This window comes from Phyllostomus discolor, chromosome 8, assembly GCF_004126475.2.
Source record: "Phyllostomus discolor isolate MPI-MPIP mPhyDis1 chromosome 8, mPhyDis1.pri.v3, whole genome shotgun sequence".
In the NCBI taxonomy this organism is placed as follows: domain Eukaryota; kingdom Metazoa; phylum Chordata; class Mammalia; order Chiroptera; family Phyllostomidae; genus Phyllostomus; species Phyllostomus discolor.
In genome coordinates, this window is record NC_040910.2 from 55,120,252 (window position 1) to 55,139,437 (window position 19,186).

Below are 19,186 nucleotides of genomic sequence, written 5' to 3' on the forward strand. Positions count from 1 at the left end.
CATTAGTAAAGAAAAAGAATTAATGTAGAAATGGAGGAATAGTAAGACAACAGTGCAGGTTTTCATTTGTGGAGAAATTTGGAAATTTTACAATGAAACTCTCTGGAGATCCAGAATAAGGTAGAAAATGGATATAATAAATAGGAGATGCAAATATTGTAAACTTCCCCTTGGTCTCCAAATGCCTTATCACTCATTTTGACCTTAAGGTCAAATTCTGGCTATTTTTATTTTTCGTGTGGAAAATGTGGATGTCTCTCTTCTGGGAGTTATTGTGGAGATTCAGCAAGACGTACATTGGGACTGCATCATGAATGCATTTTTCAATGAAGTACTACACGTCCCATCTTGGCTGATGACTGCTTTCCTGTGTATTTTTTTCCTTACACCTCTTAACTCTGTTGAAGATGCTTTCAATACAAATCTAATCATAACCGCAGTTAACATTTATCATGCACTTGAATTAAGTCATTTAGTCTTTGAAACAATCCTACAAGGTAGGACGGATTGTTACCATCACCTCCTGTGTGGAATCGGCATTTGGTAGCCTGCTTCAGAGCCCAGATCTTACCTACTGTTTCTACACTTTTAGCTGGACAAAGCTGGGCCACTTTTTCAGCCATATTCTGCTATTAGCAAACGCATTTTTCTGTTTAGAAACATTCTTAACCGCTTTCAGTCCCCAAGGACTCTCGCCTCAGTTCCTGGGTCACCCAGATGGAACCAGCCCAGCTACGTCCTTCTTGGCTCCGCGAACTTTCACCTTGGCCAAGGAGTTTGCACCACAGTCCCTTTTTTTTCACTGGCCTCAGGGCTAACGCACAGAGTCACTATCTGAAGGAGCAATACGGGTATGCGCTAAAAAGACACAGGCTCGAAAGACTCTCCGCGAGCGAGCACTATAGCTGGACAGCTGAACCCACCCCAGAGTACGGACACTGGAGCGAGGGCTTGGGACACCGATGTGCAGCAAGAACAGGAAAGCAGGCACCCCGGCACTGCGAGAGGCCAGATCACTAGCGCGCGGGGTCAGGGTGCACGAAGCCACTCCAACCAGGACATCGCAGCTTGGCCGGGGTTAGGGAGCTGGGGAGGCAGGGAGAGGCGGGGCCAAGAGCTCGCCCAGAAGCTCCCCTGTCTCTCCTCCTCCTCTCCGCCCCAGCCCTCGCCCCGCCCCGCCCCTCCGGCCCAGCCCGGCGGCTCCGCCCCGGGTGACGTCACTGGCCAGGCCAGCCGGCGCCATTTTGAAAGTGGAGTCGCCTGCCCCTGCTGCTCCCGCTGCCGTCGCTGTTGTAGCTGCCGCCGCCGCTGCTGGAAAAAAAGCAAGAGCGGGGAAGCCCCAGAGTGAAATCCACCATCCTGCTGGCTCGTCTGACCGCCCCTCCTTCCTTCTCCCCGGACCCCCGCCCCTAACCCCCACAGGTGCCATCCGCCGCCATCCGCCCTCTCTACCCCCCCATCCCCAGGTGAGGGGGGTGAGTTCAGGAAGCAGAGACCCCGAGGAACCCAGCAGGGTCACCATTTGCAGCGCAACATGGCAGGTAAAGGAGAAATCACCCTCGGCCACTGACAAGGCACCGCTTCCTTCCTCCTCCCTCCATCACCCCCTAGCGACCGTCAGTGCCTGTCGTGGAGCCACGGGGCGCCCCTTGGATTTCGGGGAATTGATCAAGTGGGGTGGGGTGGAAGTGGGGAGGGTTCTGGTGCGGCGAGCGGTCGCTGTGATATCGAAATGGCTTTTAAAATGAGGGCTGGAACCTTGGCACGGGTGGGGGTGGGGTGTGTGCCGGCGAGCTGTGGGGTAAGGCGTGGGTGGGGCGGGGTGGGGGCGAGTGCAGATTTGTCCCTACTGCTTTGGAGCCTGGTGTAACCTCCAGCCGCCCCCCACCCTCCGGCTCTTTGGCAGATCTTTCTTCATTTAATTACTGTTTTTCCCTGCTGCAAGCCTTCTTGGGTGTTTATACAAATATATTTTGCACTGAGAAGGAAGAGTGCGTTACAAGTTAAAATATAATGTTCCCCCCCCCCCCCCCACTGTGTGCACGTATGTTTTTGAGACTGTAAACCTGGGGGGTTGTTTTTTTTTTTTTGTCTCGAACCATCTCTTTTTCGTTTGATACCCTTTATGTCCAAAGAGTGCAAGGCCTTTGATACAGCAAGTTGCATGAAAAATGTGATTTCAACTTTCCGTTTTGCATGTTAGCCTTGTGCAGATGTCGTTCTCCCGAAAGGGTTTCAATTGAGTTAGTTAAAATAGTTGTGGAGTTAAGTGATATAAATAGCCAAGAGGAGAAAGATGTAGGTAAAAGCTTGCGAGGGGGGCAGGATGCATAGAGAAAAACAGGTTAGAATATTAAGCAAGGAATGTTAAGTGAAGGAAGAGAAAGGTAATTTCTTTGAGGATTAGTTTTGTACATTTTGATGTGGCTAAATAGCTGGTTGAATCAGTGCTACAACTAGGTTCAGTTTCTCCATAGATCCAGGATATTTCCTCTTCAGTACTTAGAAGTGAAATAGAAACATTCAGGGACCAAAACAATTTTGGCTTTTTCAATATTTGGATGGATAAAGCCTTTGACAAAGTTAACAAGTTGGATTGACTTACAGTTTGCTATACACAAGTTGCTCTTTGGTCTTGTTGAATAGTTAAGTAAACTTAAAATTGTTTTGCACTAGATGATGACAAATAAGCAAAATTAGTTCTCTGCAAGGTCCTTTGAAATCTGAGGGATAAGGTGAAGGGAGGCAAAACAAGCTTCCCCTGACGATCTCTTCACCAGCCTTCATTGTGGCTTTTCCTCTGTGGAGTCACTGATTTGCTGGGAACGAAATACAAGAGATGGGTGTTGCATGTTGTATTTGCTGTCTGTGTGCTTTGGTGACAGGCTGCCTAGGAATCATTACATTCCTTACCCAGGCAGTAATGTTCCTGAAGCTTTCTCCTCCTTCCACGTTTCAGTGGTACTTCAGTCTTACTGAATCTTCTGCAGGCTCTTTGTACACTTAAAAACAAATATCAAAAGTCAGAGTTTTCCTTTTTCTGGTAGGTTTTGCTTATATGTAAGGCTTTTACTGTATCTGAGGGGAAGGGAAAATGGAAGGGAAGTTTTGAGCACATGTACAATGTTCATGACAGTACATGGCCTTTTAATATTTCATTCCTGTAATCTCTTTTTCCCCCTAAAGCAGTACCAACTATTGGGTTGTTGAATTTTTGTTCAAGTTAGTGTGCTGGGGTACTGGTTGTATATGTGGGCAGTACTAGGCTATTAGTATGCCAACCATGGATACCGTCTCAGTGTTTACGAGAGTAAACATGAACAGAACGCAGTTTTAATTGGTATGTGTTCTTTTCCAGGAGCTGGAGGAGGGAACGATATTCAGTGGTGTTTTTCTCAGGTGAAAGGAGCAGTAGACGATGATGTAGCAGAAGGTAAGAGAACATTTACTAATGCAAATTTTGAATATAGAATCTTCAAAAGCTTGAATACTGAAGCACCTCTTTGCAGATGCGTCTTGTTATAATTTAAGAACATTTTGTATCGTCTAAGCAATAGAAGAACAGTTTTAAAAGTCATCTGTCTGGAAAATAGTCTTAAATCTCATATTCTTGATGTCTCATTCTTAATTTTCTCTGAATTAAGTGAAAGGAGCAGTAGATGATATATATATAAAACCATCAAAAGAATCCAAGGTTCATGTGATAAAGCTTTCCTTGATGTGTAAATTCCATGCACAAGTAAATGGTGATGCACTTTCATGTTTGTACATCATTTTTAGACAATTAAGTTGAAATGGGTGCCGTCGACATTTAGCTCGGAAGCATGTTGACAGCATCTTTTATTTTTGAGGGAAGCCTTTTAGTGTTTGTTTTTTTTTTTAACTTGTTATCTTTGAGAGTGGTGTTGATTGGCATATTTTTTTAAGAAATTCTGGCTCGGTGATGCATTTATTTCTTGTAAGGATTAATTTAGGTGGGTAAGAAAATAACAGGGCTGTGGATATGTCACATGCCTTCTGGGAAGCTTATTCTTGTGAAGGTGGAAGCTGGATTTGGTCAGTTGAAGTGCTTTAAGTGTTAATTTTTCCTCCAAATTTGTTTATTAGTATATTTCAAAAGTTTAAAGTTTTGAAACATTAGGATTTTGCACTCATTTGAGATGGTCTTAGGTGGAGGAGGCATTATTTCATCATTCAGCAATATTATATAAAGTTTGAATTTTAATCATATTCTGTGTCTTAAATTACAGTAGGAATTTTCCAGCAAAACTCAGGAGAATTAAAATGTACTTCTAATATTTAAAAATTGTCTAGAGAAAGTTTATAAATAATTTTTATCAAGATTATATTGTCCACATATTAACACCCTATTTCTGATTCAGTACTGTTGTTTTGAGGATCTTTCCACGTGATGATAAGATGATGCTTTGTGTTGAGCCACTAGAATGGTTGGATATGCATAGTGTCACTTCTAATGATGTGTTGGATCCGAGTCTGGTGAGCCCTGTGGCAGGCCAGCGGGCCTACATCATGGTGCTTGTGATACTGCATAGGGCACTGTCACGTCTTCTCATATGAATCGTCCTCGTCTGTTTTTCAAATGAGAAACAACCTTGAGGAAGTTAAGAGACTCACTGATGGTCACACAAATAGGGCAAATCAAGGTTTTCTGGTGAGACCTTTGGTGTTGGACTTTGGAGAAATGAATTCTGAATTCAAGGGAGGAGTCTTGTGTTACTCGTTTTGTAACTCCAGTACCTGTTGAATGGTAGGCACTCCAATGTTGGATCATTAGCTCTGTGCTCTTATGTAATACCAAGTTTTGAAAGTGTGTATACTTGAAAAACATTCCTTGGTTGATTTTCATTTATTCCTTTTATCAGTGATCCTTTGGGGGCTGCCTGAAACCTGAGTGAGCACTGGAGCTATGAGGTGTCTTAGAACATAAATCCTGCCCTGAAGGAGCTCCTAGTTTTCTTGTTAAATGGTAGGCAGAATGACTACATGGATGGATGTTTTTTAAAGTCTGTTCATCTGTCTTTTAAAATAGGAGAAAATGTCCAAAATTTATAGCAGAAGTACATAAGGAGGTGTCATAAGAAAATGAGATCAAAACGCATTGGGCAGTTGAGGTTTATGTGCCATTCTGGACAAAGGAAAATGGTGGTCAGGGGTCTGGGATTCCAAAGGGAAAACAGAAAACAGGCAGTTTACATACAGGCTGATGAGAGAGTGGACATGGAAATAGATTCTTGCTGGGCCACTCACAAGCCGTGGTACCCAGAGGGAAGTTCTGCTGACAGGCTTTGCTAGATTTGTCTGTCTGCCACAGTTGGTCTCTGTGGTAATGCTAGGGTGCTGCTCCCTTCCTTTAAGCCCAGTTTTCTATCTGAATTCCTCTAGGCAGGTAAAGGAAGGGTCAAAGGTTCTTTCTGAATCTTTTATTTCCTAACTTACCAGCTCAAAGTCAATATCCCAAAAGGAATATTTTGGGGTGACAAAACTTTGGTCCTCTTCAGCCCTGCCTTTGAAACTATGAATAAAAAGCTTTACATTCCAGAAGCTATGTTGGTAAGTTCCTCATTTTTTCATTGAACCAACCATTCATTCCTGACAATGTCAGTTCAGTTAAACCCTTGTGGCTCATTTTAGAAGGCAGTGGTACAGATGGGTTCTCAAATTAGACACATGGGTTTTATTTAATCAGAAGAAATTGATTATTACAGACTCACCTTACTGGACCAAATGACTGAGGTACGTATAATGGGTCAGTTGTTCTCTTCTACAACTTAGCTTCATTTTGCTACTGATTCATTAACTGATTTTCTTCTGTGGTTGTTAAATATTACTTCAACATACAGTGCATTTCTAGCGTCTTAACATGCTGAGTCTTAGTATGTATATTTTAATAAAAATATGACCTGTTCTAGTACCCGTGTTTATACAAATGTATTAAGTATGAAAAGCATCCAATTTTTAAATTACACTGATTGAATTTGAGTATTTTTGCATGCTGTACTTTACATATCATAGTCTATTCTGTTTATTTTACTGAGGGAGGATTTGCTTTTCTGAAATAAGATTAGTACATTGTCCCATGTCCCCCCACCGCCCCAACCCTTGGTTTATTATACCAATCTCTAACCGGTTTGCATCTAGCTCAGCCTTTAGTTTAGTTTGCCTATTTGCTGTTAATGATATATCCCAAGTTCTCTTCCCATCAAAGCTCCAAATTGTCTGTCTTTCCCTTCCTGCTTGCGGTTGCTGTCATGGCATACCATTTTTACTTCTGTAATATTTTAATCTTTCCATATACCTACTTTCACCCTAATTCAAGCTCTCAATATGTCTCCACAGGATTGCACCAACTTCCAAATGATTACCTGCTTTTTGTGCTATGTTTTCTTTTAAGTTAACCTTAAGTGCAGTTTCCTTAGAAATCTTAAGTTGTCACTGCATCTACAGGATTATGAATTACTTTCAGATATTTCAGACCCTTAACCACTGGGGCCTCTACTTTTTTTTTTTAACTTTATTTATTTATTTTTAGAGAGAGGGGAAGAGAGGGAGAGAAACATTGATTGGTTGCTCCTTGTATGAGCCTCATCTGGGTACCTAACCCGCAACCCATGTGCCCTGACTGGGAACTGAACCAGCAGTCTTTCTCTTTGCTGGATGTTGCCTAACCCACTGAAGTCACACCGGTCAGGGTGGCCTCTGCATCTCTTAAGTTTATTTGGTAGTATGGTTTCAGTCCAGCAAAGTGGATATTGTTCTTCAAACAAGTCCTGTACATTTACTTTTGGGTCTTTGTGTATTTTGCTGTCTCCTCCTTGGAATGCCTGACACTCTTCCCACAGGTTTTCTCTTCTCTTAAGCCTATCTGTCTTTCAAGTCACATCTAGGATCCCTTGTCTCCCTTTTTTTGGAAATATTTTAAAAATCTTCCATCATAACATTTTGTACCTATATTTAGTACCTCAAACTTCTACTGTGATACTGTAAGCTTAGTCAGAACTAATGTATCTTTTTGTGCTATACTGGACATCCTATATAAAAACTGCTGTGCTTAGAACAATGCCTGACACATAGTAGGTGCTCAGTATTTGTTGAATAAAAGAATATAAAAGTTACTATTATTATGAGGTCATGAAAGAACAGGAGAAAGGTAAGCTGATGTGATCCTTCTGGCCACCATCCGTATATTTACTTGGTAGGCTTTATAATTGGATTGATGAGATACAGCTGAGTAATAAAAGGAAGTCAAGAGTTAGGTTTTTATCCTAGTAAAAGACTAGTATATATCACTTTAAATAAGCACTCCTCTGGGTTCCAGCATGTTTAACCTTAAGATGACAAGACTGGAATAAGTAATTTCTATTGTTCCTTCTACTCTAATCTTGTTAATTCTCAAAGATGTTTTAGAAAGAAACAGCCTAACATTACTATTGGTAAGTTAAATTGTTTGAGATGTTGGACTCTCTGGGAGCCTTAATTTAAAAATAGGTCTTTACTGGACTTAGATACTCAAGGCTTAGAATTCTCATAAATTTAATAGTAACATTATTAAGTATTAAGTAATTTTTATTTTAATGTAAATATATTTTTTCTCATTTTCATATTTGATGGTCTTAAATTTTCATAGGAAATTATTTTAGAATATGATTTTATTATATCAAGCCTGTTTTTGTGAACCTTGGATCCAGATACATTGCATCTTTTCAACAGTTTCCTGTTTATTTTTGGTAGGATTTAGACATTTATGGATGGTTTTCAGAAAAAAAAATTCAGTGCTAGAGTGGACGTATTCCCCAAATAAGGACATATATAAAATTTTGTGAAACAAATAATCTTAGGGGTTTCACATAATATTTAATGGTTTTAAATCCATTCTGTATGTAATGCTACATGTTTCTTAGAGTAGTACGCATGTTAGATTTAGGCACTAGGCTCAGTTAGCAGAAAAAATGGTGGACTCCTATTTGTAGATTTCAAATATTGGCACATTAGCTATATTCCAAAACCTAATGACCCAAAGCATTGGTTTTATTTAACATTTTTACTTTGTGTCCCATGTGTTATTCTTTTCTTTTAACACTAGCATTACTACTGATAGAAGTCTAGTACTTTACGCAGTACAATTACTTACGATAGTGTAAGTTTGCCCATAAAATAACATTGATGACCATATTTATCTAGTATTAGGCACTATCCTTATTCTTTTTTTTAAGATACTAAATTTTTTTATTTCTTTATTGATAAAAATGATGAGGTAATGGCTTTGAAAGAGTATTAGCTGACATTTTGTCTCAGATTATTAAAATAAACAAAAAATGGAAATTAAACTTTGTTATTTCTTTATACTCTCTTCTGGTGAACTAAGTTTTAAAATTCTTAAAAATTGTGAAATAAGCAGAACGATGAAAGGTTTGCAGCAAATAATTTATTTTATTAGTAAAAAGATTCCCATATATTATGTATTTGTTTACATACATTGCCTAGTTTAGTTGAGTTGTGGGAAGAAAGGTAAACCATATTTTCAGTTTCTTATGCTATTAAATAGGAAAAGTGAAGGGTTAGAGATAGATATTTCAGCTGACATCCTCAACAGCAATCTCTTCTCCTTCTCTTAGGTGGTAATGGAAATTATAATTAAGTAATCAAGGGTCTGCAAGCTGCTTTTTTAGTAGAAGGAAAGAAAAATAAATGCCGGGTAATATATAAATTATATTGTTTGTAGGTAATTGAATTTAATTTTTACCACTTTAGGAGTCTGTATCTGGAGGAGATGGCATGGCCATCCCAAGTCATTACAGCAGCCAGCATTTATTGAGTGCTTAACAATGTGCCAGGTATTGTTTTAGGAGTCTTACGTGTGTGTGTGTGTATATATATATTTTTTAATTTTATTTATTTATTTTTAGACAGAGGGGAAGGGAGGGAGAAAGGGAGAGAAACATCACTGTTTGGTTGACTCTTGCATACCGCATACCCCACACCAGGGAACTTGGCCCGCAAACCAGGCATGTGCCTCAACCCACTGAGCTACATCAGCCAGGGCAGGAGTCTTACATATATCTTTTTAATCTTCACAAAAACTCCATGAAATAAGTAGACACTGTTGATTTTTCATATTACAGATGAGAAAGTAGGCTATTACTAACTGTATCCTTGAGCAGGTGGTGGAGTTGGGGTTCTTACTCAAACCTTTTACTTCCTCATGTAATTTTATTTATTTCAGAACTTGAGCTATTTCTTTTAGTTCACATGAAGGTGTTTGAAGTTGTTTCAATTTGAGTTGGTTATAACAATTTATAGTGCCTAGTAGATTATTGTTGTGTCGAAGTAATTGAATCCAATTTGGAGACCTCCTGAATTTTCTACTAGTGGAATTCTGAAGCTAGAACATGCTATAGATGGGCTTTGTGAACCTTCTGAAGTTGTAGGTAAAATTGTATTGTGCGTTTGTACTTATGTGCATTTTTCTGGTCAGAGAGGATCCATAACCATGGACAAAACAGCTATCATTTACTGCATTTCAAAGTGTGGTCTGAGTGACCCTTCAGTTCTTCTAAAACGTTTATGGAGCTGAAACTAATTTTGTAATAACACAAAGATGAACTTGCACCAGTGGTACAAAAGCAACCTCGGTGAATCTGTTGGTATCTTAATATGAATCAAAGCCTTGGCACCAAATAATACCAGCAACTAGTTGTGGTCATCTTTCATCACTATGTACTAGCAGTTACTATTAAATAAGATGCTAATTTTATTTAAGAATGCCCTTAGTGAAACAGTAAAAACTGTTAGTTTCATTAAACCTTGACTGCAGAGTGCATGTGTCTGTTTCTGTGTGACAAAATGGGAAGTACACCTAAAACACTTCTGCTACAGACCAGAAACACAGTGGCTGTCTGGAGGACGAGCATTAGCATAAATCATTGTTTGAGTTTCAGATTGAAGTAACTGCTCTTTTCATTGAACATGATTTTTACTAGTAGGAATTACTGTCAAACTGGTAATTCAGATTTGGATGTTTGGCAGGCGTTTTTTCAAATGAACAGTGAATCTGTTGCTTCAGTGGACAGTATTTATTGCCCATGATACATTTGAGCTTTCCAGTGAGAAATAAGAATTTTAGAAATTGGTTTCTGCCATCCTGAGCTTGATAATTTCCCAGTACCTAAAGATTTTTCAGATGAGATCAGTAGTAATATTAATGGCTATAATTTTTGATAATGACAGCATTTCGAAGATCTGTATAACTGAATCAATATTTTACAAATGACCAATGCCTGTGATGTTAAAAATCATGCATAAGTAGAAGTGCAAGATAGAACATTGGATTTGAATGTAACAGACAACTAATGGGTTTTTAGGTTCCAAAACCTTTAAGAAACTACTACATGTGTAGTTTTGGTGTAGTATCAAAGAGATATCCATAACTACCTGCAAGGCCTATTAAAGTACTCCTCCCTTTCCAACTATATACCTGAATGAGGCTAGATTTTCTTCATACATTTAACCGGCACAACAAGGGTAGTATATTGAATGCAGAAGCAATTAAGAGAAACAAGGCATCTTCTGTGAAATCAGACATGGGGGAGATTTGCGGCAATATAAAACAGTGTCATGCTTTTCATAGTTATTTTTTATAACTTTGTTAATGTTTAAGGCTAATTATTACTATTTTAAATGAATATGTATTTTAAAATGTAAAGGTTTCGGGGATCTTCCGATTTCAATAAATGCAATGGAAATCCTGCTATGTAGAAATACCTGACAACTGTTGGTTTAGTCTGTTAATAGATTTCATTGTACAAATGCATGGAAAGACACATAAAACACAAGACAAGTGATCAGAATAGAATAGTGTGCTGCTTTTGTGGGTGAATGTCTTAAAGCTTTCCTATGACTTGAGACTGATTCAGCCTACCCCCTTTCTGTTCATTAGATACCAAATTAGATCTACCTTAAACTCTTTCATCTGGTGATCCAAAGGATACCTTTAGGACTAAAATGTGTCTTTTTAAATTTAACTGTCCCTTAGATTAAATACCAGTATATATTTTGCCAAAATACTTGAGCTCTAAAAGGTTTTTGGGGCATTTTCCATTCTCTGCTTATGTACAATTGTCATTAATAGTTAATGTAAGATTACTGAACTCCTCAGAGCCTAGTCTAGTGCCATTTCTGGGTTGGCTGCTTTGTCATTAGAAAAGAGTTGATGCCCTTGACACTGTGTTTTGAGCCCAGCAGGTTGCAGTTTGTTGTTATTGTTGTTTTCCCTGAAAGAAAGGCATAAAATTGGCATAGTATTTTCTATTTCCCAACTCTTGTAACTACTAAAGGGAGGGGAAGGAGAAGGAATAGTATTTTTCTTTAAATTCTACTTTAAAGTACAATATAATTCTATTTTAAAATCACTGAATTTCCCATTCTAAGAATGCAGCATCAATTATTTATTGCTTAGTATTTTCAGTAATTTTGTGGATATTTTCTGTCCTTAAAAAAATTTTGTCAAAGTATGTAGGACTTTTAAAGCTTGCTGTACCAATTTTTTCCATATTCAAACATTGGGTTTATTTAAAAAGAAAGCTATTTCTTTTTATTCATATGAGTTATTTTTAGTTAATATTAGCAGTAGTTGATTAAAATGCCATTTAGATCTTTGCCCATGGTGTATGTGGAGTGCTTGGCAAGTCATTATTGAATGCTTCCACATGTCACTATACCAGGGGTTATATTCTCTTGTAATTGTGTGTTCTATTGGTTGACTTCCTTGAATGTTCAGGTGTCAACTGGGATTTTTCTCTTCTGGAGTCTATGAATGATCTCCTTTATCCAGTTCATGGGTGGACTAACCAGTGTACCCTGTTTAAGAACCTCTGCTTTAATCTAAAATTTTGCCTGTGTTATACACCTACTGAAATTTGGAGGAGTCGAGGGTATTTTTTACATGTTAATGATAATTTTTAGCCTACTAAAAGGTATTGTTTCTTAGGACTTCTCTTAATACTTCTTTTTCCTGATGTAACGTTAAAGAGATGAATCTTCTCTAAGGTATTGGACTTGACAGCTTTAATGTATCCCCTTCATAGTTTTTTTTTTTTTTTTAAGATTTTATTCATTTTTAGGGAGGGAAGGGGGGAGAGAGAGGGAAAGAGAGAGAGAGAGAGAGAGAGAGAGAGAGAGAGAGAAAGAGAGAAACATCAATGTGCAGTTGCTGGGAGTTATGGCCTGCAACCCAGGAATGTACCCTGGCTGGGAATCGAACCTGGGACACTTTAGTTCCCAGCCCACGCTCAATCCACTGAGCTACGCCAGCCAGGGCTCCCTTCATAGTTTTTTTAAAATGAAAAACTATTGTCACTTCAACCATAGGTAAAAACATTAGAGGAATATATTGGATATTTAACCAGTTGCTTGTGTTCTGTTTCATTTAGAAGGAATCTAAATTGAGAGAAACCAAAGTAGGTAACAGGGATCAGTGGGAAATTTTAAAAAATGTTCGAAAGATCTGGAACTTGCCATTTTAGAGTTTCAGGTCTGCTCTGTGTAAAAGTAGAACTTTTTTAAGAAATTGATTTTAGAGAGAAGGGGGAAGGGGTGGGGAGAGACAGAGAGAGAGTGAACCATTGATTTGTTGTTCCTCTTAATTTATGCATTCATTGGTTCATTCTTGTTGTGTGCCCTGGCCAGGGATGGAATCTGTAACGTTGATGTATCCGAATAATGCTCTAACAAATTGAGCTTTCCAGCCAGGGCAGGAATAGAACCTTTTAGTGTTATCCTGTGTCTCTATTTTTTGTCAGTTTCTCATAGGTAACAGTTTTATGGGCCTGGAATGGATATGTTTCTAAGATAGCACAAGACGAATTTTAAATATTTTCTTGTGGCTAATAGAAGAGATTGGGAAAGCTCTATTTCAAGACACACAGGCTGTTGTAGGCAATGAATAGTCCTTATTTAGAGATGCAACACGCAAAAACGGTTATTACAGAAATTGGTAGTAGAGATAGATAGGATTGTGCCTAGGTTTTTTCCCCTTCACATAAAGAGAGAATTACTTATATTTTTCTAGCAGCAGAACTAATTCCTCAGGTCAAATATTTTTTAACTCCCTAATATTTTAATGCATTTTTATCATAAAAAATACTTGGCATAAAGTTTACTATCTTAACTATTTTAAGTTATAGTTCAGTGGCATTAACTATATTCACACTGTTGTAAAACAGATCTTTAGAACACTCTCATCTTGTAAAACTGAAACTGGACCCATTAAACGCCTCTCCATTCTGCCCTCCCCAAGCCCTTGATATCCAGCTTTCTGCTTTCTGTTTCTGTGAATTTGACTAATTTAGATACTTCATGCAAGTGGAATCTTAGAGCATTTGTCTTTTTGTGATTGGATTTTTTGTCCTCAAGGATCATCCATGTTGTAGCATGTGACAAGACTTACTTTAGAAGATTGTATGTGTATACCATATTTTGTTCACCTGTTGATGGACATTTAATTTAGGTTGCTTCCACCTCTTAGCTATTGTGTACTCCTTGTATTTTTATGTATAGCTGGGGTTCTGTGAGAAGGAGCAGCTCAAGCATTGTACTTCCTGTAATTGATTAGAGATGGGCAGGAAGAGCCCTAGGCAGAACATGAAAGTAACATGTCAGAGGATATTAAAGAACATAGACTGGTACTGATGTAAGACAAATAAATGTATTATCCTAGATTAACAGTTTGACCATTAGAACTGGATTACCTTATTTGACAGGCTCTTTTAGGATAAAATAGGCAAAATCCCAAATTTTGACAAAAGTTTCACTTGTACTGTTTCTGGTTTAAAAAATAGAAAATCCCATAGATTTTATAAATCACTTTTCCTTACTGTATATCTCTTTATATTAACAAATAAAGACAGCCAGTATGTTCATGTGTGTTTTAATTAAGTAAAGTCTTCAGCATTATAGGAAAATTGATAACTGCCTTGCATTTCTTTGTAATGAAATTGTCACGATAAGGAATGATCCGGGTTGCATTTCTTACAGTAGCTTTTGAGGTAGACATTATTGTCATTTTGTAACTGAGCACACTGAAGCTCAAAGAAGTGGAGTGAAGTTGACCTATGGTTATAAGTTAGTAAAACTATGTATGTTCCTATGTTGCTTCTGTATGGTTCAATTTTTGAAAATACTATTTCTAAATCTCTGGTTTTTATAGGGAGGGGGTCGATTAAGGCGAGCCCGTAGTTATTCATCCACAAGTCAACACATGTGTGTTGAATGCCTAGCACTATGGAGAGTGTGAAGGAAATAGAAAATACGTTTCCTTCACTTTAGGTATATTAAGAAGGTCAGTTTTATTAAAATAAACATTTTCCTTAGTACTTTGTGGCTTTTGGTATATTCTGTTCATTTCACTGGGAGATCCTTGATTAATCTGCAGAAATTTCACAGATAATGCCAAAATGTGAGTAGTAAATTATTTTCTTTTTTCCAAGTTGATCTTGAAGATGTAGGGGGTTAAATGAAAGAATCCCATATACCTCAGGTCTTTCTGAATAAAGTGTAATTACGATATATGTCGACCCTTTGGTTCACAGGCCTGCATTCAATCCACTGAGCTACACCAGCCCAGGCTGTTTGCAAAACTTTAGTGTATAGCAACAGTATTGTAATAGCCAAAAAGTGGAAACAAACCAAATGTTCGTCAATTGACGATGTATTAAAAAGAGAGAGTATATCCATATAATGGAATATTATGCAGTCATAGAAATGTATGAAGTGCTGATAAATGCTGCAACATAAACTTTGAATACCACTGCAAAATGAACAAGCCAGTTACAAAAGACCATATACATAGTTTTGATTCCATGTATATGAAATGTCCAGAATAGGCAAAATATTGAGATAAAAAGTAGTCCTGGATGGTGTGGCTCAGTGGATTGAGCAATGGCCTGCAAAACAAAAGGTTGCTAGTTCGATTCTCTGTCAGGGTACATACCTGGGTTGTGGGCCAGGTTCCCAGTTGGAAGTGAACAAAAGAAGCAATCAGTGTTTCTCTCACACATCAATGTTTCTGTCCCTTTCTTCTCCTCTCTCTGAAGATAAATAAAATCTTGAAAAAAAGGAAGTAGATTTGCTAGGGCTGGTACGAGGCCAGAAATAAGGGGAGTAACTGTCAGCAGGTAGCATTTCTTTAGGGAGTGGTAAAAATGTTCTAGAATTAGGTTGTGATGATGGTTCTGTTCAGTGCTGTGAAATAGTAACTGAATTTGAAAAAAAAATAATAGTAAACTAAAAAATAAACAGGCGAGCCCTGGCTGGTGTGGCTTAGCTGGTTGGAGCTTTGTTCTGTGGACTGAAAGATCACAGGTTGAATTCCTAGTTAGGGCACGTAACCCAGGCACATACACCCAGGTTGCAGGTTCCATCCATGGTCAGGGTGCGTAAGAGAAGGCAACCAAGTCAGTGTCTCTCTCTTCCCACACTTCCTGTCTCTCTGAAAGCAATAAAAAAAAAAAATGTCCTCAGGTGAGATTAAAAAAAAAACAACCAGGAGAGACAAGGTAGGGTTCCCTTTCTTAGAGCTTCTAGCTCCAATAAAAACGTTGGCATTTACAAAAAAAAAAAAGCTTTTATTTTTCAGTACTTCCATCTCATACATAGACCACATCTCTGACTTTCTCCACTGGATTAACCAAATTTAGTTTGTGTATGCTTCTTACAAACCAAATATAAAGCAGTTATTTATATACTTTACTACCAGGATTAAACACACACACACACACACACACACACACAAATTGAAACAACACAAGAGGGATGCAGTGAAAGTATGTTACCCTCTTACCCATTCTCCCAGGTTTGTATTCCCAGAGGTACTGTCACAAACTTCTTGTTCCAGAAGTATTTCATACTTGCATGTTTTCACTTAACCAGAGCATTTTCATCATTTCATATTTGAAAGATGGAAAATATATTCCAGAAATCATCTGTAAGCTCTGCCATAGAGAGAGTCTGAGGAATTGACTTAAGTGGCTATCATTGTCTTTTAACTGGCCTGTGGTTTTCTGACTTCAATCTGAATAATTGCTGAGGAGGTGGTACATGTTTGGGGTGTGTATCTATGTATGCAATTAGTGGATTCTAAATAAAAGCTAAGTAAAATTGTAATAACTAATATCTGAAATATACATAGTTGTCTTTAAAAATAACAATTTGGTTCATTAATGCCTGGACTTTGTGTCTTATCCCTTATTAAATTAGACCTTGAACTTTCTCCAGTTGAATCATAGTGTTCCTGATGGTGTCTGAAATGACCAGGTCTTTTTGGTCATTATTTAATTAGGGCTATCCTAGACATTATAGAGTAGGCTAGATACTGAAGACCTAACGTATCTTTTTTCCCCTAATGTATATTTTTGACTGCTCATTAAACATAGGTAGGTCCTTTTCTTCACACATCCACGCTATCTAACTCTCAACCAAATTTCTTGGGCATTTTGTTAACATTGTTTCAAGTGCCAAAATGTCATGATATGTATACTCAGATTGATGAAATGGCAGCTTCATTAAATTCTTGCCATGCAGGCATTTATTAATATGAAGAATTTTAATTCTTTAAGGAAAATAACATAAAGAAGTATGATATACTTTTAAAAATAAGTGCTCAAGAAAGTGCTTTACTTGCATTATCTCACTGAATCTTCTCAACCAGCTTCCGAGGATAGGTATTATTGCTATATTCATTTTATAGACAAGGAAATCAAGCATTAAAGTAACTTGACCAAGGTCATACAGTAAGTGGGAGAACCAGGGGGTTGAACCTTGGTTCTTCTGACTTAAAAACCACTATAAGTAAATGGAAAAAATAAATCACATATAATCTTACCATTTTCAGGTGACATCTGTTAAAATTTTGGCATAGATCTTTACAGTTTATAGTCCTTTTTCTTGGGTGAATATATATATTTTCACAACTGGCAGTACATATGTTTTGTATTATGCTTTTATCCCCAGTAACATCTAAGATAATGGTTGTATGATATTTAATTGGATATCTAGTGAGTTTAATTTGGACATTTAGGTTCGAGTTTTGCTGTTATAAATCTGATGAACATCCTTGTGAGACTTACTACTTCAGGCTATATTTCTAGAAGTGGGATTGCTGGTCAAAAAGTGTGATTTTTTTTTAATGGCTTATTGTATGTATTAACAAATTGCCTTAAAGTTGGTGTTGGTTTTCACTTCCCCCAGCAGTGAGTGGGAACACCCATTTCCTGACCTGTTGATATATTGGGCACAGCGTTGCCATTCAGAAAAATCTTTCCCACCTCTTTATTTGAGTGTCTTTGCAGGTGAAGATTCTGTGCATATCCTTCGTTCTTGGGGGAAGCTTGTCTGTTTTAGTCATTTGTAGTACTAGAGCCCTCCTCCTCCTCCCCCACCCCATTTATAGCAGAGGAAAGTTATATGAATGCTCAAAGAAGAAATAATTTGGAGGCTAAAGTAGAGGGCAAAAGTTTTCTAGATAGAGTGATTTTTTGTTTGTTTGTTTTTGTTCTTGACAGGCTAAGGAAGGCAGAGGGTAAGAAAACAGAGAACTACTGTGTGCTTTCTTATATGTAAATGGGGATAACTAATAGTCTTGTCTTATTCAGAGGATTAAATGTAGATGAACACTTAGTTTAAGCACATATTAATCACTCAGAAAATTTTGTCGATGCAGTTATTTAGTTATTTAATTTATGATTAACAGAAATAACAGATTAACAATTAACAGAAGACTAAATAAAAGCCCTCTGCAGTCCACAAATCAAGATCAACTATTTGTTGAGATTTGGAGAAGGTTATAGGCACTTACAATAAGTATATGTTGCATTAGTGAAAACAGCTTAGCTTGGTTGGGTTAGGAGTTTGGGAAACCCAAGGAGAGAAGTAGGAAGATTAGTTTCATCAGATTAGGTGCCCTGGGGTCTCACATTTTGACTACCAAATTTGACTAACTTAAAATTAATGTGTGGCAACAAAAGTTTCAGCTTGTTCCTTTTGCCTTTTTTTTTTTTTTTTTGGCTTCCTCCAGTGTTTTGTTCTTTCCTGTGATTTTATACTCTACATCTGCTCTCAAGAATAATATAAATGGGGACCGAGGGGGGACTTTAAACATGCAATGGTGCTCAAAGCATCCTTTGCTGTTAGTTTTCATTTTCCCTTAGAAGGTAGGAGTTTGGGAGCATCTGAAGGTGCGATCTCAAGAAAATCCCAGTAGAAGTACTGACCTGGAACTGCTGAGGTTTTCAAAAGCCCTGCTCCACCTTTTGTTGCCTAAGACAACATTGTAAGTGCAATACTATTTCACATGATAAATACTTTCTTATTACTCTTACCTCCACCACTCACCTGTTTCTGTGATTATCTGAATTCTTTACCAGACTTTGAGTATGCTAAGGAATATATTGTAGAGCCCGTAAAAAATTCTACAGGAAGTCCTGGCTGGTGTGGCTCAGTGGATTGAATGCTGGTCTGTGAACTAAGAGTTGCCAGTTCGATTCCCAGTCAGGGCACATGTCCGTTGGGGGCACTCGAGAGGCAACCACATGTTGATATTTCTCTCCATCTCTTTCTCCCTCCCATCCCCTCTCTAAAAATAAATACAGTCTTTTAAAAAATTCTACAGGAGTCCTTTAAGAGAAAGCAAATTTTACTCTACTAATGTGGACCCTTTTTCATCCCTTTCATTCTTTAGTCAGAAGTGTACAGTGTTTCATTTTGTCAAGGAAGGTGTATTAGCTCAAAACCAATACTTCTTGAGCTTATGAACTTTCTGGGAATCTTGTTAGAATGCAGATGATGATTCTGCATGCAGGTCTCTGGTGGTGCTTGTGGTTCTGCATTTCTAACCACCTCCAGTGAGGTCTTTGTTGCTGCTGCTGCTCTGATGGTCTTTGGTCTGCACTTGGAGCAGCAGGGCAGCTCATGGGTTTTTTTAGGAGAGGCGGGAACAGGCAGGTTAGTGTCTTAATTCTTTTACTCAGCATTTCTGGCAGACTGGATAGATCCATTGTGCTCTTCTCACATCAGTTAACATTTGTTCAATACAGGAATAAACACCTCCTGGGGAGTGTTGAACTAGCTAAAAGAATAACTTGCATCATAGTACTACTTGTTAGCCATTCCTAATTGT

At 38.0% G+C, this 19,186-nt stretch overlaps 1 protein-coding gene and 1 long non-coding RNA gene across 3 annotated transcripts in view; both read left to right on the forward strand.

Annotated features, from left to right (window-relative positions):
• Positions 1 to 1,218: 1,218 nt before the first annotated feature.
• Positions 1,219 to 19,186, forward strand: part of PPP2R2A (protein phosphatase 2 regulatory subunit Balpha) — an 88,601-nt gene continuing 70,633 nt past the window's right edge. Inside the window, exons 1-2 of one of the 2 annotated variants that reach the window (XM_028519039.2) lie at positions 1,219 to 1,541; positions 3,359 to 3,433. In XM_028519039.2, coding sequence (XP_028374840.1) covers positions 1,535 to 1,541; positions 3,359 to 3,433 — 82 coding nt within the window. In that variant the 5' untranslated portion in view covers positions 1,219 to 1,534. Of the gene's footprint in view, positions 1,542 to 3,358; positions 3,434 to 19,186 lie in introns of those variants that run through there. The other variant, XM_036032704.1, reaches the window with a different exon arrangement.
• On the forward strand, positions 6,583 to 13,655 carry LOC118502038. Its single transcript, XR_004904715.1, has 2 exons — positions 6,583 to 12,100; positions 12,346 to 13,655. It is a non-coding gene; the product is annotated as an uncharacterized LOC118502038 (long non-coding RNA).